Genomic DNA, 22,500 nt, shown 5'->3' with positions numbered 1-22,500 from the left:
TGTGGCGTCCTTGACGAAGACGGACAGGAGCACTTGGATTGGTCCCCTGGCGCGGCTCACGTTGACGCCTGTCTGCTCCCGGCTGCCCTTGGGGGGGGAAGGACGACGGGATGGGTTAATCGCAGAGACGAATCGCATCAGCGATCCTACAGACAATGCATGCGTGTGTGTTCCGGTGTGTGTGTGTGTTGAGGATAATTGCCAATGCCAATTAAAGACCTCTGAGCAGGTCCTGCATTATATATTATTATTATAATATACCAAGTATATATACTAGAAGAGCGACAGCGGCTCAGGAGGTAGAGCAGTCATCTGGTAATCCGGAGGTACCCGGTTCGATTCCCGCTCCTCCCGGGCAGTGTGTCGAAGTGACCTTGAGCAAGACACTTAATCCCTAATTGCTCCAAATGTGCAGGTTGGCACCTTGCATGGTTGCCTCCGCCATCGGTGTGTGAATGTGTGAGTGAATGGGTAAAATGTGAGGAACAAATTGTAAAGCGCTTTGGATAAAAGTGCTATATAAATGCAGCCATTTACCATTTAGAAGAGGCTAAATCGTTATCGGGAGGATTCCCCAAATTCAAAAATCATAGCAAAGCCAACTTAATTTCTGCATTTCTGACACAGAAAAACTTGAATGTTCAGTAAAACGAATTAACCATATTCATGCAGTGGCTATTTGTCTCTTACTGTATGTCACAAGTTATGATTTCTGTAACAGGCAGGAATATACTCAAGTTATACCTGCCTACTGCCTTCACTGTCTACACTGCCGTACACTAATAATAATATTTATTAAATAATCTATTAAATATTTACTATATATATATATATATATATATATATATCATTATCAACACATAGCAACCATTGTTTTGCACATAGCAACTGTTATTCCTTCCAACATGGAGGACAAATGGGCATTGTAAATATTCTGTGAAAGGCCTCTATTACAATCACCTGTTGACCTGTTGATTGCCTTCCAAGATGTGAAGACCGATGTAATGGAAAACTACGGATAATTCAAAATAATCTACTTCAATTAAAATAGTGTAGGTAAACTGTATGAACTAAAACCTCCATCTAGTGGCCCAACTTGTGAACTGCAAGTGTGAGACAGAGAGCAGTGAGTAGACCTGGGGAGTCACATGATAGTGCACAAGAGTCACAGGTTCTGCCTACGGTCTCTACTATAGGGGGTTTCTAGCTGGGTTTATACGGTTCCACTTATTCAATTGGTCTGACATTTGACTGAGTCAGATATTTGAGCTTTGTTTGAAATTTGAGAAAAACAAGAAAAAAGTAAAAATGTACGTTTTGGCGCCAAATGCACAAGTACTACAATTTGGTCAAAACAACACAGAATACACTATTGGAATTACATACTCATTATTACCTGACTCAGGTTGTTTTTCAATGGCTAGTTTTTGTGTTTTCGATGTGGATGTGTTCACAGTCTTGAATGAAAACAAAGATGGCGGTGAATGGCGTGATACCACTGCAATAGTGAATGTCAGTGTAGTTGTGCTCGTGCAATTGCTTGAAGATTGGCGAGGCTTAGGCCTACGTATTGTAGCAGTTATGCAGACTTGTCGCTTTGGATAAAAGCATCAGCTAAATGACTAAATGTAAATGTAAACAATACGGTATTGGCCTTAATTATTGCTAGTTTCAGCGCCAGTGGATCCTCTGTGGTCTCTATAAGAGAAGGTCGAAGGTCATTGTCTTCCCTCAAGAGGACAATAAATAATAATACATAATAAATAAATAACCACACCACAGCAGATACAGCGCTTTAACTTTTTATAAGACTTATAAAAAAGAAAAACATAACACGAAAACCAAGGCATTTCATACATTGTGTCGTTTTTTTTCTTTGTATTTCTGTGAGTATTATTTACAAACAACAGGCGTATGTACAAATAGCAATAGCTCAGCAATGAAAAAAAAAAGCTACATATAGCCTAGCACAAACAACCAGTTAGCATAATGATAATATATTTGTTATATACAATGTAACTGGCAAAACTAGAGCACAGTAGAACATAAAGATGATGCAAACTGTTTAAATAACTTCAAGTATCTGTCTTGAGGTTTTGTGAAGGTTTTAGTCCCATAGACAGATTTCTAGCAACACTGACGGAAGCCAAAAATCAAGTTCAGCCGTAGCTCTATTGATGAGCTTTGTATGCATCACATATAAACAAAGCTCTATAACGAACTATCACGGATTCTGAGGGTTAAGTCAAAACCTGTCCTACACTACTAACTACTAACTAATTATTGCAAGTTCACATTGTGTTTTCGAAGGGATCACCAGAAAGCTCAAAGAGTCTCGACAAAGGCCAGTAGGATGAATGATTATCCTTTTCTCTCCAAAGTCTCCTTTAAAATCCTCCAGTGGACGAACACTAGGTGCTGCCACCACTGGTCACAATAAGATCAGCACCTTGACCTGACAGGTTAACAGAGATGGTAATGTATTTTGTTGGCGACCAGGGGTGGCAGCACCGAGCACTCGTCAAGCTTTCCCAGAAAACCACAGAAGAACATCTCGGCTGGAGGATTTGAAAGGAGACTTTGGAGAGAAAAGGGTAATTTTATACTGTATTTCAACAGCGGCTTGTGTTTTCACCCCACCGGCCTTTCTTTCTGGTGATCCCTTCGAAAACACAATGTGAACTTAATTAGTTAGGACGAGTTTTGACTTAACCCTCAGGATCTGTGGCGGTTCGTTATGGAGTTTTGTATACATACACAGCTTGTCAATAGAGCTAGTCCAGCTGCAGACCATGTAGACTAGTGTAGCTGAAAAAGGAACAGTAGCGCCTCTAGCCATCGTTGGGAAAAGACAACACAGACAATGCGACTACATTGTATGTAAAAGAAAAAAAGTACAACGTGGCGACACGTGACGTTTACTCTTCTGATAAATGCCCAGAAAGACGCACTTTTTTAAGAAACATTTAACACGACCTCAGGAAATCTCCTTGCCACATATAAAGTGATATCCAGCTCGATAGCCTGTAGCACCCTTCTCTTTTTTTTACTGCTTTAGAAACACAGAAATGTGCAACAGGCACAAAAAGACAAACATGAACGATGCAAATGAGAGAATGCTGTTGCTTGGGCAAAGCGGTGGCTGTTGACATCTTGCATGTATCTGCTTTAAGGGGGCAGGGATGGGGGTTGTGTATCTGCTTTAAGGGGGCAGGGATGGGGGTAGTGTATCTGTTTTAAGGGGGCAGGGATGGGGGTACTCCCAAGCATCAGGTTGTCCAACAGTTCTAATGTTTCTGGACTCTGCGGTGTGATGACAAACTACACTTCTTAGGTATCCAATGAAAGAAAGAAAACATCACAATCACAACGCAATGATGGTATTCCTCTCTCTACCGTTAAAATACTTCACAAGACAGGAGTTTGTCCAAAAGAATACAAAATAAAATAAAAAACCTTTCCCGTTGTGTTAGTTTTTAACCCCGAAAACAGAATTTCTTCAAAGTAACTGCAAAAGAATAACTCGTTCATCAGCTAGTACCTAATATGTAAATGAAGGTCCAATATTGTCAAACCAAAGTCAGAATTGCACAGTCAGCTGTATGAAAGAAGAACAAGAAAAGGTCAGGCTATTCCACTAGGTTAGCAGTATATAGGCCTGCTCTATATATGACTGAATGACTGGGCTTTAGGTAGAGTGCGGCCCACGCAGAGGCCATGTTGTCCTAGCAGTCCATAGAGCACTAGCGTTACTCCGCAAATTCCACACGACAACACTGTGAGGTGTACGCCTCCCTTGTTTATATCTCAATTTAGTGTGTGCATTTTGAAAAGGGAAAGAAAGTCCATATACAATACAACACAGGCTGTGGCCCGTGCTATGGTATCAAAAGTCCCCCAGGGCGAGTCTCAAATGGCACCCTACCAAGAGCACTACTTTTGACCATGCTCAAACTAAGGGGCGCTTAATCGAGGACACCTGTAGAGATTAGTGTAATTTTGAGACCTTGAAGTAGTGCACTAAAAAGTAAATAAAATTTTACATCTCATATGGCTTACAATGCCATACAATGTCATCTGGTGTCTTATTATAAGCCATAATCAAAACAACTGCACCACATGGGGAGTAAAGCAGAGCCTCTCACAACTAGTGTACTTCTTCAGCAATAGGGTACCAGTTGAGGCTCTGCTCTGACCAACTACAATACAACTGACATCCACTAGGTCGCTCCCACTCCCCCCTCCCCCCGTCCCCAAGCCTAGGCTGATCCCCTGCCGCCCTCTCAGCAGACGCTGAGTGGCAGGGGGTCGCTGTCGCGCCGCTGGTTCTTCTTCAGAAGCTGGATGCGGTTGTGGCAGTAGAACTTGATGGCCCGCCAGTCGCGGTGATTGCTCACCAACAGGGGGCACTGCTGCAGACACCGCTCGCAGTCAGCCTTGGCCGGGACGCGCAGCTCGGCGATGTTGTGCGTCAGGTGCTCCTCCACGGCCGCACGCTCCGCCTCAGACCAAGGGCGCTTCAGGACACCGCGCTTTCCTGCCAGAGGAGAAGGAGAAGTAGAAGGGGAAGGAGAAGAGACTTCTTGTATGAGACTTTGTATCCACACACTTTGTATCCACACTAGGCACACACACACACACAGAGTGGCCTGAGACCCCATAACTGTGGCTTATTGCTTTCATAAAACGGTTACTATATACACCTGGGCAAGGTTTCATAAAATAATAGTAATAAAAAAAAAAAGCTTGGCCCTGAAGCCCTACTGCATTTATTGCAATCAATGTTTCGATCAAATGATAATCATCAGGACCTGATCACCAGAGTGGATGTCCATGCTCTACTTTTCCAATTCCAATTCCATCACACAATGTAGTTCTTCCGCGGTATTTAGCAGAATCATTTCCTTTTATTTTTATTTTATAAAACTGTTTTATGACTACAGCCTTTGAAGTACAGGAGTGGCATGGTAAGTGTCCCGCATAAAGCACACACAGCATAACACACACACACACACACACACACACACACACACACACACACACACACACACACACACACACACACACACACACACAATCAGTCAATGACTCCGATGTCTATTGTAAGTGTACAACATTCCACTTAGAATTCTGCTCTCATTCAAAACACAAATTCACTACATCCATCTGTGTGGTATGTTGTTTAAGTTGTTATGTGGTACTTTACCTTGAAACTGACACACACACAAACACACTAGGGCTGAACTGCAATTGCGATTTATACAGCGAAAAATTATATCGCAAATTGAAATGCAATCGCAATATCTGTCAGAAAAATCGCAATTTGATATTTTCCACAAATCGTGCAGCCCTAGTAACACACACACACACACACACACACAGGCCAACCCACCTGATCGAGGCTGCCCCGAGCTCCTCCTGCGGTTGGTGGGGGTGACAGCCGGAGGGAGTGCGTGGGCATTCTTGATTTTCTTGGGACGGCCCACACGGCCGTTGTTCTTGCCCTTGCGGACAAACAGCATGGTGGGTGTGGGGGTCGGGGCGGGCGCGGGGGGCGGCGGTGGCGGGGGCTCCACTGTTTCCTTCACCTGCTCGCAGTCAGACTCCCCCTCGGAGTACGAGTCCGCAGAGTTTCCTGACATGACTGGGGGGAGAAGAAGGGTGGGGGACAAAAGGTTAGATGACTGCTTCTATAGTCCATCTTTCACAGTATCCATCACACACATAAGCACATGTGTGACAGACCGGATGGATGGCGTAAACCTTTTCAAAATGAGGAGTGAAGGTGAAGGTGATAATGAATAGTAGTGTTTAACCCATTCAGTGCCAACCACGAGTATAGTCGGGTTAACTCGCCATCGCTTCCGTGCCAATCACGAGTATAGTCGGGTTTTAATCGTTATTTCTTTTATTAGCGATATCCATTCATTTTCATCCATCCAACCTGATGTTATCGTTGGGAATGGGTCTGAGCTCGCAAAAGGACAAATACCGCCGCCTATCGTCTCCCGGATGGTATTGCACATCATTGGATTGGATTGGCTGGGTATGTGCATCAGAAAAAAAAACTATAATTAGTTTAAAAGAAATCAGAAAAAATGGTAAAATGTCGTTTCTTTCAAAGATATGTCCTTTAAAGGTTCATGCTTCTCCCCATCTCTGGCTGACATCACCATTGTGATACATGATGGTTAGGCCTTTGTGTTTTCCTCAGTGAGGGATTCTCTTTTGTCGGTCAGCAGCGTTTTGTACTTGCTGAAGCTTTTCTCTGTATAATTATTTTTTAAGTTTAAATATCAACATTATCTGGCCATCCTCAGTAAATACTATCAAACTCCTCTGACCTCATCTGGTCTTCCAAAGATCAGAGTTGGGAAGGGTGCTCGCGCACGCACGCACGCACACACACACACACACACACACACACACACACACACACACACACACACACACACACACACACACACACACACACACACACACACACACACACACACACACACACACACACACACACACACACACACACACACACACACACACACACACACACACACACACACACACACACACACACACACACACACACACACACACACACACACACAAGGCAATGGTAGGGGAAACACTGGTAGTATAGTAGGCAATGGTTAATCGTGGACAAGATAATAGAAAACTAACTCATTCATCCATCCATCCAAATATCAAGCTATCAATCTATCAAGCTACCGACCGACCGACCGACCGACTCATCCATCCATCCATTCCTCCATCTCACCATCCAGCTCCAGGCAGATGTGGTGAAGGCTCATCCCTCTGAAGAGAACCCCATCTCTCTCTCCACACAGCACCACCCGGCCCACTCTCCCCATCAGGCCGGGGTCCTGGCCAATCCCGGCACAGCTCTGGGTCACGTGGTATTCCCTCTCCAGGAAGTGCTCCAGCCTCTCCACGGCGCTGCCCCCCGGCTGGCCCGGCTCCTCCCCCTCCCCGAGCAGCAGCAGCTGGGTCAGGATGGCGACCTGCCGCCGCACGCGGGTCTGCGTGAGGGCGCGGGGGTTGCGGGTCCCGCTGGAGCGCGCCAGGCTGCGGAGGAGGTCGGTGCCCCGGAGTGGCGTGGCGGGCGAGTGGTAGGGCCTGGCGAACACGTAGGGGTTGGCGGGGTCCACTCCCACGTCCTGCCGCGTCTGAAGCAGCAGCTCCAGGCAGGGCTCACAGTGAGGGGGCAGGATGAGGGGCTGGACGCGCCCGCGCTTGCCCTGAACGCCCACCCTGGGCAGGTGGGGCAGCACCAGGCGCTCGAAGGGGGACAGGGAGGCCTCCAGAGGGGTGAGAGCCGGGGGCGCGCCCGGCGGGACGGGCACGGGGCACTGGGGGGTGATGCGCGTGCGGTACTCTGCGATGGTCAGCTTGGAGACCTCGCACTCGCGCCGGCGGTTGTACAGGATCAGCAGCGCTAAGCTGGAGTGGCACAGGAGGCGCCAGGCCTCGGCAGACTGCAGCTGGCGGGACAGAGACAGGAAGGCGGAGTGCTGCAGCCGGCGCAGGTAGAGCACCAGGGAGGACAGGGAGGAGAGCAGGGGCAGCATGTGGAGACGGCCTGAACTACTGGGAGGAGGGGGGGGGGGGGGGAGAGGGAGGGAGAGAGAGAGGGAGGGAGAGAGGGAGAGAGAGGGAGAGGGAGGAATTCATTTCAATTGTCAATTCAATTGTCTCCTGATCGTATTGACAGAAAAAGATCATTAATGTAATCTAATATTCCAATCATAATACAGCTGCAGACCCACAGTTGGAATTTGAGTTGGTGATTCAGTCATATGGTCGTTTTCTTTAGTAAAAAAGCCTTTAACACTTTGAGTGCCAGCCACGAGAAATCTTGTTAGTTCATGCCATGCGTTGAGTGCCAACCGACAAGAAATCTCGTTTTTTAATAGTTATTTTTTTTTATTATCGATTTCCATTCATTTTTCATCAATCTAGCCTCACGTTACCAGTGGGGATCTGTCTGAGCTCGAACAGGGAAAATACCGCCCCTTATCGTCTCTCTGGATGGTATTGCACCCATTGGATTGGACTGAATGAAATGGATGGGACATTTTTTTTCTGGATTCCACATTTTACTTGTCAGGCATGTAATCCGAGCTGATCCCATTAATTGCCCACCATCAGAACAGCGTGGAATGTGTCTTTCGACCACCCAGCGTTGGATCAATAAACGCGATCGATATTTGGAATGGCGATCAGGAATTGGAATAATCTTTTTGGAGAACATCTGATCTGAGGTAAGGAATCTATTTTACCAGTCTTGGGATAATCAGAGCTATTTTCACCTATATATCAGCGTGTCCCATGTGTGCGTGTGTGTGTGTGCTGATCAGGAAATAAGATAATAGATTTTTCAGCCCGCTTCTATAGCGTGCATAAGTACACATATACTATCGATAATCTAGCGTTTATTTGAAAACGATTAATAAATAGGCCGAAAAATGACGACGTGTTTTGTGTATTCCAGTAAAGCGCGATTCCTGCAGAATAACGTTTTTTCTGAAAGTTTAAAAAAACAAGCGTTTTTCGAAATGGTATCAAACGGAAATGAACCAATTAAAAAACAATCCGTTTCGACAATGTTGACTGCAAACAAGTCATTGATAAGCGACGGGCGTATTAGACACATAGCCATAATTTAAGATATAGTTTATGCGTTCGCAAATATGATCGCCCTCCATTGACTACAGCGTTGGCACTCAAGCGCCTACTTCTGGCACCCCCTGCTGGCACGGAAAGTGTTAAGCTCCAGTTTCTTTAGAATGTCTAAAGAGAGGAACTCAAGTTACCTCAACATATCCTTTTCCTTGTCCTCTGCTCCACTGTCATCTTCCACCTCCATCACTCCGTTCTCCTCTTCATCCTCCTCGTCCTCCTCGTCCTCCTCCTTTGGCAGGTCCTCCAGCGCTTTGGCCAAGGTGTTGCACGCCACCTCCACCTCTTCCTCGTCTTTGAGTCTCTTCAACTCCACCACCTCCACGTCTCCCTCATCCTCCTCGCCCTCGTCCTCTTTCTCTTTCCTCGATCTCCTAATCCCTCCCTTCATGGCTACGGGGGGCGGACTCCTCTTCAAGACGGACACCGGCACCGCGCTCCGCCCTCTGGGAGGCGTCAGCACCGGAGGGGCGGGGCTCCTCCCGGCAGACGTCGGGGACCGGTTGGCCGCGGTGAGAGTGGGCGGGGACATGGAGAGGTCCTGGACGGCGGTCTGCGGAGGCTCCGACCGGCTCGGCCCCGTGGCGTGAGGCGAGTGCTGCTGCTGAGGCTGCGTGTGAGCTGCGGTGGGGTGCGTCTGCTGAGCGTTCAGGCGGGGCATCTGCGTGTAGCGCTCCACCAGGGCGGAGCAGACGTCGGGCTGGTGGGCGTGGTGCTTGTCCAGGTGGCGTCCCAGCGAGCGGAAGTGGCGTCCGCAGTATCCGCAGGTCTGGCGCTGGGCGTCGATAGCCACCATGCCCCTGCCGACGCCCGCGCTGGCGTTAGCTCCAGCGGCAGCCGCGCCGTTGGGGCCCAGCGGGGCCGGGGCTTTGAACACGGATTTGGCCAAGGAGGAGCAGGAGGACGAGGAGGGAGGAGGGGAGGACTGATGCGGAGGCGGGGACGAGGGAGCGGGGCGGCTATTTTGCGGGACGTTGGCGGGCGAGGCCACGGGAGGCCGTCCGGGCGGCATCCGCTGGGGGGTCTTCTTCTTGGAGGGGGTGCCGCGCCGCTTCCTGCGCCGGCGGAGGGCGCGCCCGCGTGGGTTAGAGCCGTCTTCATCTGGCTCCGAGTCGCTGCCGTCGGAGTGGGAGGAGGACGGGGAGAGGGACCAGGAGGGGGTGAGGTACTCCTGCTGCGGGCCGCTCAGAGAGAGGGGTTCCTCTTCCTGGTGAGGCGTAGAGAGGGAGAGGGTTACATGCTGGACCAAGCATGTTTGCAGTGTACATTCTATTTTTTTTTTTAAAGTTGCTAATGAAAAAGGTCAAGGAAGAAAGGTGTGAGTCTGTTTTAAATGTGTAATTCAGTTGAATTAGTGCAATGAAATGAAGAGTTAAGTTGTTAACAAGAAATTGTTACTATGCAAATATAATTGTACCTTTTTGATATTGCTATTCTCTGAGTCGGAGTTACACTCATATCGCCCAGGAGACACGGTGCCCCGGAAACCCTGTGGGAGACAGATCAGGCTCGTTAACACGGCGTCTTAACATCTACTTCTGCGCCTTCATTTTCACCACTAAAATCAGCAGGTTAATTACGACTCACAAACTCCTACTGCCAATGCGGAGCTTCGTATTCTACACAAATGACTCATTCTGTTCTTACGAATCTGGTGAAATTCGTTTTCCGCAGTTGGTATACTGTCACCTTAAAAGGTTGAATCGATAATGCTGTCAAACAGTGACCTCTAGGCAAAAGAACCAGGCTAGTGCTCGCTTTTTTACAAAAGGATTTTGAGTTGGTTGGAAAGAATGTCACTGCACCACTGTTTACACCTGAAGAAAGGAGAGAACATCAGGAGAGAGATAAAAAAAACTCCTGGTTACCAGATGTACATCATGTTTGTCCTTCAGCCTTATCAAAGGTTCAACTGCTGGAATGAATAAAGTCTTCAACACTGGCCGCAGTTGCACCCAGCATGCATGACACCAACACTGCAGCTAAATGCCCCAGGCGGGTAGGATGTGTATGAAGAACACAGCGGGAACGAGGGAATAGAAAGGATAGCCCCGGACACCCTCTGCTTCTTTCGCAACTTCTATGAAGCCATTCTACACGGCACAGCAGGAAATTAAGGGTGGCACAACGTCCGTCAGTGGTCAGAGAAACATGCCATTGCATGCCTCATGTGCAAGATTCAACCTAGCCATGACACCATGCAGCCAGGTCCAAGTTGAACCAGCTCAGAATGTTGCCTCCTCAAGCCAGAAAAGAGGTGTTTGACCCTGACCTGCACTGACCCTTCTGTACAGCCAGACGGTGAGGAGGAATGTCCCAGCGACAGGCCTCCCCTGGCCAAGAGGGCATACTTTGACTTCTCCGAGTGGGAGAATATCAATAGCAGGGGTGGAAGATAATGACAGCGATGATGGCGATGACAAGGTGATGAACTACACAATGCAGAAGCCTGTGAAGATCGATGAAGGAGACCTGCTGGGCAGGTGGAAGCTCAATGGCACAATTTATCCAAGGCTTCAATAGCTGGCTAGACTAGTGCCGTGTGCCCCGTGTGTCTTGTAGCTGACAAGAACAGCTTTAGCGTAGTGGGATGTACCGTCCAGGCTGAAGTTTCTACATTATCATTTGAAGCCTTCTATTGTATTCATCATTTGACGTCTGTAAAAAAAAAGTGCGGCATGGCGGCACAGTGGTTAGCACTGTTACCTCACAGCAAAAAGGTCCTGGATTAGAACCTGACAAGAGGGCCTTGTGCCGTTTGCTGCAGGCTGGGCGATATGGCCAAAAATGATATCACAATAACGATATGATAATGTTATCATATCACTCGATATCGATAATTATCGATATTGTTATGTTGTTAGTATAAAAAAAAGTATAATAATACAAAAAAAATTTAAACAAACAGATGTATGTTTATTTTGCAGCAATTCTTCACGTTGCCGCCATCTTTAGTGTTACAGCCCCTCACACTCCAGTTCTCAGGCTGCAGCTGGTTTAAAAGCTAAAGTAAACCGGCTTCTCTGCTGGCTGTGGCTCCAGGGGAGTTGAATAGTTCTGGCTCTGCTAGTTTCTTTTCTATCTTTTAGCGCTTTTTTGGTGGACAAACCACCGCACATGTGCACCGTGACTCGTGACTGGAGACTAGCTCTGCTAGCACACATAGCCTACTGTGTACAGACGGTTTCAAACTGTATTTTAAATTAGAAAGCAAACAAAATAAATGGACAAGAGAAAAATGTATCTCAATTTGGTCAGTATTGTCATTTGGACAAGCAAAGCCATTACTTTAAGTTGCAGGCAAGAAAGACAAGTCTGTCCACTGTCTCTGGTTTTAAAACTGCCATGTTGCAGGTCACTAAAATAAATAAAAAAAAATAAAAAATAACGTAATTTTTTTTATTGATATATTTTTTTTTATTATCGATCGATATTGATTATTCAAATATATCGCGATAATTATTGTTGTCGTTTTATCGCCCAGCCCTGCGTTTGCATGTTCTCCCCATGTTTGTGAGGGTTTTCCTCAGAGTACTCCAGTTTCCTCCCACACAGAAGACATGCTTGCTAGGTGCACTCCTGCCATTGTCCAAAGTACTGGCATTACAACTGGAGTTGGTCCCCGGGCGCCTGTCTGTGGCTGCCCACTGCTCCTAAGTGGTTAGGATAGGTCAAATGCAGAGGAATCATTTCCCCACAGGGATTAATAAAGTACAAATTAATTTAATTTAGGCTACTTGGGCTTGGGAAGCAGACATTTAGTTTGTAGAGGCTTTTTGTTGAGAGCTGCCACAGAAAACCTCAACTTCATACCATCATGGCAGAAACATCAACTTCTCCTTTTTCTCCACTCCTTCCTGAGTTTTTGTACATCTTGCAGTTTCAGTGATTTCTCCAAAGTGATCCTCCAAAGATGGCAACTGGCGACGATAGAAACCCAACTGTCTAACTTCCTGAGGCCCATAACAATTAATGAAATACATACATGGACTAAATCAAAATGCATTCATATACTTTGTATTGCTTTAAGCTATTACGCAGTTATTATTCTATGCCCAGATTTATATCTATTTATTTATTATAGGTCTAGCCTATATCTAGCAAAGATCCCAGAGAAAGTATAGAAGACAGCAATATGTCAACCTTTTCCAAAATCAAGAGATGGCTACATGGCCTGGGCTATTTTATTATTAGTGTTTTTAATTTAGTTATTTTAATCAATACCAATATCAATTCCCTGTTCTAATGTGTGCATAATAAAAGCAGTCAAACCTGCACTGTTTCATGAAAAAACAATGTTAAATCATAGAGTTGGGCTCAGTTTGGCTGAACAAGAGACACCCCTCCTAGCAACAATGCATTAGACAACCAGTGCAGCGAAATCCATAAAAGGGTATAATTGCTACATAAATGTAACAGTGCCTAGTTAACTTGTTAAAGTAAAAGCGTTTGCTTTTTCTCTCTCTTATCGGCCATGTTTAAATAAGGTGCAGTTACCTATCATGGCCACAGGGTGCCAACCTTCCATAGTTCAGCTTTAGAGCTGCATTGTGTCAGAAACTAAAAATAGCGACACCCTGTGGTCATGAAATGTAATTGCTCAGTGTTTTACTCAGAGACAAAAAGAAAGCCTTTTACAGATCAACTGTTCTACAGCCAGGTCGGTCTTGGGACCGGTCTGCCACTGTTTGGGCCAGGCTTAAATTGCCAGGCCTCTTCATAACTCTCTGACAGACAGCGAGATTGGATATTATGGCCATGCCATGGTCCAACTGTGAATACCTTTGTCAGATTTAAATTTTAAATCATCTTTGACTGATTCTATTATCATCGTTATGTCTGGTAAATTGATCCAATCTGATGAGATTCATTAGCAGAACAGATGTCATGTAATAACCATGGTTACCGCTGTTAAAGGGCTACAGGTAGAGATTGGAGCTCAGCCATCACCATGGTAACCCCATGTTCTGCTTGGCTTTGTGTGTGTGTGTGTGTGTTTGTTATGTGTGTGTGTGTGTGTGTGTGTGTGTGTATGTGCCAGTGTGTGTTTCTGGTCAATTGTGTGTGAATGCACATTGGGTATCTATAGTCAACAGTAGTCTGAATATGAGTGTGTATGTAGTGTACACATGTCTGTGTGTGTGTGTATGCATGTGTATGTGAGTGTCTATGGACATATGTCTATGTGTGTATATATATTTGTGTGTGTGTGTATGCATGTGTGTGTGTATATGTCTGTGTGTGTGTCTGCGTGCGTATGTACAGTATATATGTGTGTGTGTGTCTCTGTGTGTGTGAGTGTGTACAGTATGTGTGTGTATGTGTGTGTGTGTGTGAACATATATATGTGTCTGTATGTGTGCGTATGTATATATGTCTCTGTGTATGCATGTCTGTGTGTGTGTGTGTGTGTACAGTGTGTGTGTGTGTGTGTGTGTGTGTGTGTGTGTGTGTGAACGTGTATATATGTCTGTGTGTGTATCTGTGTCTATATACCTGTATATCTGTGTGTGTGTGTGTGTGTGTGTGTGTGTGTGTGTGTGTGTGTGTGTGCATGCTTGGCGCCTACTGACCAGGTTCTCCCCCCACTCCGTCAGGCTGTAGTCCACGGTGATCTCCTCTCCCTTGGTGATGTCTCTGATGGCGATGACCACCAGCCGGACCTGGCTGCCACAGTGGACCTCTCTGATGCGGCAGTTGGGAGAGGGGGGGAAGGAGCCGGCCGCTGGGGTCGCCGAGGCCGCTGACGCTGTGGGGGTGGGAGCGGCAGCCTGGGTCGGGGTAGCCGGGGCTGGGGCCTGAGCCTGGGTAGGGGTGGAGGCCGAACTGGAGCTGGTCTTGGCTCCGCTGGTCGCTCCGTCATCAGCCTGCTCTGATGGACCACTGACACACAAGATTTAGAAGTAGCTTGTTAGGGGAAATGATAAATGGTGCATTTATAGAGATCCAAAGCGCTTTACACATTTTTGTTCCTCACATTCACCCGTTCACTCACACATTCACACACAGATTCATGTATATATTCGGAACATAATCCAAACATATACAGTATATACACACAGCACTGGAGTTGCCCTTAAGTGCTGACTATTAACTCATTCAGCGCCAATCACGAGTAAAGTCGGGTTAACTCGCCAACCGTTCAGCGCCAATCACGAGTAAAGTCGGGTTTTAATCGTTATTTCTTTTATTAGCTATATCCATTCATTTTCATCCATCCAGCCTGATGTTATCATTGGGAATGGGTCTGAGCTCGCAAAAGGGCAAATACCGCCGCCTATGCCTTCCAGCCGGTATTGCACTCTATTAGAAATGGTGTAGTTTCTTTTCTGAGCCGATCTGAGCCGTGCGGGCGGGGTTTAAATACTCCGGCAGGACTAGCCTTTACAACGTTACATCTGCGAGGCTGCCCCCCCCCCCCCCCCCCTTCATATGCAATGCCGGGCAATGTGGGATGGACCTCCATGAGCAGTATTTGGAATGGCAATCAGATAATTGGATTATTTACCAGGTAAGGACTCTATATATAAAATCTTGCGTTGATCTGATATTTCTTTCTACCCCGATCAACGCTGTCTTTGTGTGTGGCTTTTTACCGTTGGGTGCAGATGGGTGAGGGGGGGTCGCGCTACAAGGGCCGTTTCATGTATGCATGAGGAATGATAATAATGATAATCTAGCGTTGATTTCAGGAAGATTCGATAATCAGGCGAAAAATGACAACGTGTTTAGTGTATTCCACTAAAGGGCTATTATCACGTATTTTCCTGGGATTACTAAGAATCGCCAAAACTATACTCATATTCAAAACGGTATAAAACGGAAATGTACTGATGAAAAAACAATCTGTTTTGTGGATGTTGACTGGAAGCAACTCACTGACAATCGACGGGTGTATTAGACCCATAGCTATAATATAAGATATATTTTAAGCATTTTGAACAAAGCGCCCCATTGACTTACAACGCTGGCATTCTAGCGCCCTCTGGCGCCCCGATCCGTGGCGCAGAATGAGTTAACCATTGGCAGGAAAACACAAAGCTGACATTTAGAAGAGTGACGCCATGAAAAGGAAAGGAAAGCGTACACAAACATACCAACACTGGGCTAACGTACACAAACATACCTACACTGGGCTAACGTACACAAACATACCAACACTGGGCTAACGTACACAAACATACCTACACTGGGCTAACGTACACAAACATACCAACACTGGGCTAACGTACACAAACATACCTACACTGGGCTAACGTACACAAACATACCTACACTGGGCTAACGTACATAAACATACCAACACTGGGCTAACTTACACAAACATACCTACACTGGGCTAACGTACATAAACATACCTACACTGGGCTAACGTACATAAACATAACAACATTCTGTAGGAAACATTTAGCATTATATGTAAACAGACGGAGATGCACATTCAAATAAAATCAGTATTCCATGCACTGCAATGAATGCAGAAAAATCAATAAATCTACACAGGATGACACACGCAGACACGTGCACCAACACACACACAACACTGTAATAAAAAAGAATTCTCTCTCTCTCTCTCACCAGTGAGGGGCAGACTCTGTGCTGAAGAAGGACCCGTCCGGTGTGGGCCGTTTGTTTTCTGCTGCTTCTTTCCGATCACCTGAGAGCAGAGCAACAGTCAGTATAAAAGGATTACTTACACACACACACACACACACACACACACACACACACACACACACACACACACACACACACACACACACACACACACACACACACACACACACACACACACACACACACACACACACACACACACACACACACACACACACACACACACACACACACACACACACACACACACACACACACACACACACACGAGAAGGTCATCACCCCTCCCCCCTGAATGCATACACAGGTGCACGTCACAGTACATACTCATGCATGCATGCAGGCACGCGCACGCACACAGAAGTAGGTCACACACACACACAGACACGCGCAAACACACACACACATGCAATAAAAAACGACCACAGGCACTAAAAACATGGAACGCAGATAACACACACATACAAACACACACACACATAGATACATACATACATACACACCTGGGCAGAAGCTGTGTTCAGGCACGCTTTCCTCCTCGTTCTGAGTGACAAAGACTTTCACTGGCGTCCCTTTCCTCTTCCGTCCACAACCACGCCTGGAGAAAACACACACACACACACAGACACACAGAGAGACACACACAGAGAGACACACAAAGAGACACACATACACAATTATCATTTAATCAATCGGACTCCTGGCCAAACTTCACATCAATCAGGTCAGAGTGCAATCAATAAGCTGATGACCATCTAATGAATCAATACAAACTCAGTCTAACTCCCTCTACACACACACACACACACACAGACAGACCCCCCAATACAGAGACACACACACAGACCCCCAATACAGAACACACACACGCACGCACACACACACACACACACACACACACACACACACACACACACACACACACACACACACACACACACACACACACACACACACACACACACACACACACACACACACACACACACACACACACACACACACACACACACACACACACACACACCTACACACACACACACACACACACACACACAGATCCCCCCCAACACACACACACACACACTCACCCAAATACAGAAACACACACACACAGACCACCATACAGAACCCCCCCCCCAATACAGAAACGCACATACACCCCCCCCAATACACACACACACACACACACACACACACAGATCCCCCCCAACACACACACACACACACACTCACCCAAATACAGAAACACACACACACAGACCACCATACAGAACCCCCCCCCCCAATACAGAAACGCACATACACACCCCCCAATACACACACACACACACACACACACACACACACACACACACACACACACACACACACACACACACACACACACACACACACACACACACACACACACACACACACACACAGATCCCCCCCAACACACACACACACACACTCACCCAAATACAGAAACACACACACACAGACCACCATACAGAACCCCCCCCCAATACAGAAACGCACATACACACCCCCCAATACACACACACACACACACACACACACACACACACACACACACACACACACACACACACACACACACACACACACACACACACACACACACACACACACACACACACACACACACACACACACACACACACACACACACACACACACACACACACACACACACAGATCCCCCCCAACACACACACACACACACTCACCCAAATACAGAAACACACACACACAGACCACCATACAGAACCCCCCCCCCCAATACAGAAACGCACATACACACCCCCCAATACACACACACACACACACACACACACACACACACACACACACACACACACACACACACACACACACACACACAGATCCCCCCCAACACACACACACACACACTCACCCAAATACAGAAACACACACACACAGACCACCATACAGAACCCCCCCCCAATACAGAAACGCACACACACACCCCCCAATACACACACACACACACACACACACACACACACACACACACACACACACACACACACACACACACACACACACACACACACACACACACACACACACACACACACACACACACACACACACACACACACACACACACACACACACACTTTGATACTTTATTTGGTTCCACAAATTATATTACATAAACAGGGAATCAAATGTATCGGGGCCAAGCAGCACTGAACACTTAAGGGTACACATAGCACCTCCTTCTCCACGTGGCTAAGCTGCCAATAATAGCTGAGACAGAGCAATATTTGGCAATTTGTTTGGCTTTTCTTTTAGACATTGCAGCAATTCTCAGACCGGTCATGGTGCATTTGTGTACATGGCCAAGACTTCCGAACACAAGTAAGTACACTATATCTACACCTATACCCAAGGTCAGCCATCACACTGAGCAGTGGTTGGTATTTGATATACTTGTCCCGGAAGGCCTGGTCCATGTACAGGTCAAAGGTACAGCCTACTTCTATGACCAGCACCTCTCCGTGGCTGGTGTCAACAAAAACAATTATAAGTTTTGTTTTGTTTAATGACTTGAATCCAGTTGAACGGAGGATGACATACAAATCCAGGGTTTAAATAGCGCTAGTTTGCCAGGTGCTGATCTCCGGTCAGATTCTCAGACCTCCCACCAACTAGCTGGTTGAGGCAAGCAGGCTGACCCCAGCACAGCACTCTCGTTCCCCCAGAGAGCACCAAGGCCATCTGTAAGATCTGAGATTATCTTCTTTAGCCTAAATCCTCTCTGTAACCACTGCGCTCCGAGTAGCCAAACTGATCCTGGGTCTGCTGATTTGGGCCAGTTCCGTTACCACAGATCTCAATATTGTTTTCCGTCAGTCTATTTTTTACTCGCATGACATTGGAGGCTCTTAAAACTAGGCCATAGAAAGATCGTGCTTTGGTTTCTGAAGTGTTCATTACTGTGTAGGTGCGTGCACACACGCCTGAGTGTGTGTGTGTGCATGGATGTGTGCGCGCAAGACAGAGCTAAAGCAAGAGGGGAGAGGAAGAAGAGAGGGGAGAGGAAGAAGTAGAAAAAAGAGGGAGAAAAAAGGCAACGAGGAGAGAACAAACATGGAGAACAGAGAGAGAGAGAGAGAGAGAGAGAGAGAGAGAGAGAGAGAGAGAGAGAGAGAGGAGGAGGAGAGAGAACAGAGAGAGGGGGGAGAGAGAACACAGAGAGAGGGAGGGAGGGAGGAGGGGAGAGAGAGAGACTCATTCAGCAGAGACCTCAACCAAACCCACTGTCTGTATTGATCCACTCCACTCCCATCTGGACTTGTGATACAGTGAGTGTGAATGTGAGTGTGAGTTTGAGTGTGTTTGTGTGTGTGTGTTTGTGTGTGTGTGTGTGTGTATGTGTGTGTGTGTGTTTGTGTGTGTGTGTGTGTGTGTGTGTAAGTGAGTATATTTGTGAGTGACTGTGTATTTGTGAGTGTGTGTGTGTGTGTGTTTGTGAGTGTGTGTATGTTTGTGAGTGTGTTCGTGTGTGAGTGTGTGTGTGTGTGTGTGTGTGTGTGTGTGTGTGTGTGTGTAAGTGAGTATATTTGTGAGTGACTGTGTATTTGTGAGTGTGTGTGCATGTGTTTGTGAGTGAGTGAATGAGTGTGTGTGAGTATTTGTGAGTGTGTTTGTGTGTGCATGCGTTTGTGAGTGTGTATGTGTGTTTGTGTACGTTTGTGAGTGTGTGTGAGTGTGTGTGTGTGTAGAGCATGTGAATACATAGGGATCATATGCACCAGTAGCACATAATTATTTCTTCCTTGAGAGGCTTTGTGTTTCCCCCGCCTCAACAATAGACCACACTTTAAGAAAATTAAGACTAAGAATCATAATTGCCAAGACATAATCAGAGAATAATACAGTACACAATACTTTCCCCAATTATTTAGTTTTTTATTGATTATTTTATAAACATTTCAAGGCTATTACAAATACAACATGATGGGCCTGGATCTAGTGATTGATTCATAGTTTTTTATTTTTTTTTACTCATGTATATAATTGATTTTGACATATTACCAGAGACACTCTATATAATGAAGAGACGGATCACTGTCCATAACACTAGAGATGCCGGCAACAATGAAACAAACTACTTGCTCCAAAACAAACATATTCTGAGAAAATAATTAAACATGGTGTGATTATGTTGAATGAAATTATAAAATTACCATTTATATTATTATGTGAAATGTGAGTTTTAAAGATGTTTTAAATTAATCATGATCTCTGCCAATAGGCTGGGTATTGGCCTATTGGGCAGCGAGTGGTTGCCATGGTAACTAAGGACTCTGGCAGAGAATGGATGGCACGTGTGTAAAAGTTGGTCTAGGACGGTGCAAGAAAAGACATATCTATCTATATGAGAAGAGTGACCTTTTTCACCAAATTAACCATTTGTCCAATTAACCATCGCCAGTCATTTACAAGTGACAAATATGAAAGAAAAAACAACATGAATTATTTAGATAAGGATGACTCCCCCTTCAGAACGACAGGTGCCTGGTCTTGTTTAGTCCCTGTTATCAAGGTGATGCAGAGTGAACCCAAGAGACTAAAGGAGACTTTGATGTTATATTATTATTTTCTTTAAATCACAAAATATTGCAATTGCATTAAATTGCAATAGTAGTGCATCTTAAACCATTAATAACTAGAATGTCATTCATTAGATATGCAATATATCTCCTTAAAATAAGCACTGACTGAAATGAAAACAATGAAATGGCACTCGGAGGAATGAAATACCCACGCTAAATATTATGTCAGAACATGTCAACCTGTAAACCAGCCCTCCAGTCATAGATATTTAGGAAAATACCCAGTAGTCTTAGGACACTCATTATAATAATGTGTAGACCTCCCCACTCTGACTCCATCAGAAGTCGTTTTTGTCGTGCCATCTTTGTCCTTAGTATTTTATACACCAGTAGCTAGGATTTTGACCTTGATCTATGCCATCGATCTTTGAGTGCTTTGAAAGAGAATTCAGTAGTTGACCATCAACCTATCCACCAAGTTTGAGCCAAAGCGGATAAGCTTTAAACACATAGACTCAAGTGATCACAATAACATTACAAACACACAGACTCAAGTGATCACAATAACATTACAAACGCACAGACTCAAGTGATCACAATAACATTACAAACTCACAGACTCAAGTGATCACAATAACACACAGACTCAAGTGATCACAATAACATTACAAACACACAGACTCAAGTGATCACAATAACACATAGACTCAAGTGATCACAATAACATTACAAACTCACAGACTCAAGTGATCACAATAACATTACAAACTCACAGACTCAAGTGATCACAATAACATTACAAACTCAGACTCAAGTGATCACAATAACATTACAAACACACAGACTCAAGTGATCACAATAACATTACAAACACACAGACTCAAGTGATCACAATAAAACATTACAAACACACAGACTCAAGTGATCACAATAACATTACAAACACACAGACTCATGTGATCACAATAACATTACAAACACACAGACTCAAGTGATCACAATAACATTACAAACACACAGACTCAAGTGATCACAATAAAACATTACAAACACACAGACTCAAGTGATCACAATAACATTACAAACACACAGACTCAAGTGATCACAATAAAACATTACAAACACACAGACTCAAGTGATCACAATAACATTACAAACACAGACTCAAGTGATGTTTTGCTTGGCGTGCGGTTGTAGTCTAATCATATTGCCTTTGGGAGTTGTCTGACAATTCCCCTGGATACGATACATCTCATCTCATCATATATAGGCTAAGAAAAAATTGTTTTGTGATTTTGCAATTATTGCGATGTTAGAACATGTATTGTGATTTTGCATTGAAAAACAGGGTCTAAACGGAATAGAGGTAGGCAACAGGTCCCCGACTAAAGACATTATTAGCTGACGAATAGTCAAGAGGACCTTGTCCCACTTTGTTCTATTCATGAAATTGTATTTCCAACATGCAATAATGCAGGAGACCCTCTTTAAACCTCATACTTATCAGAGACATTCTTCAGGAAATAATTCAATGAACATGGAAACAAGCTGAGAGAGACAACTAATCGATTACTGACTAAATGATTAA

At 45.4% G+C, this 22,500-nt stretch overlaps 1 protein-coding gene across 3 annotated transcripts in view; it reads right to left on the bottom strand.

The window, feature by feature from the left end:
* Positions 1-4,260: 4,260 nt before the first annotated feature.
* LOC311231433 (uncharacterized protein) overlaps positions 4,261-22,500 on the bottom strand; it is a 24,646-nt gene continuing 6,406 nt past the window's right edge. The window contains exons 2-9 of one of the 3 annotated variants that reach the window (XM_084318012.1): positions 16,821-16,915; positions 16,279-16,357; positions 14,274-14,583; positions 10,118-10,189; positions 8,835-9,907; positions 6,779-7,608; positions 5,393-5,644; positions 4,261-4,537 (exon numbers count right to left, since the gene is read on the bottom strand). In XM_084318012.1, coding sequence (XP_084174138.1) covers positions 4,284-4,537; positions 5,393-5,644; positions 6,779-7,608; positions 8,835-9,907; positions 10,118-10,189; positions 14,274-14,583; positions 16,279-16,357; positions 16,821-16,915 — 2,965 coding nt within the window. In that variant the 3' untranslated portion in view covers positions 4,261-4,283. The remainder of the gene's footprint in view (positions 4,538-5,392; positions 5,645-6,778; positions 7,609-8,834; positions 9,908-10,117; positions 10,190-14,273; positions 14,584-16,278; positions 16,358-16,820; positions 16,916-22,500) is intronic. The other 2 variants (XM_084318013.1, XM_084318014.1) reach the window with 2 other exon arrangements.

This window comes from Notolepis coatsorum (assembly GCF_963971535.1).
Source record: "Notolepis coatsorum genome assembly, chromosome: 7".
NCBI lineage: Eukaryota > Metazoa > Chordata > Actinopteri > Aulopiformes > Paralepididae > Notolepis > Notolepis coatsorum.
Note: the sequence above shows the minus strand (reverse complement) of the source record. Positions and strands in the feature narration are given on the sequence as shown.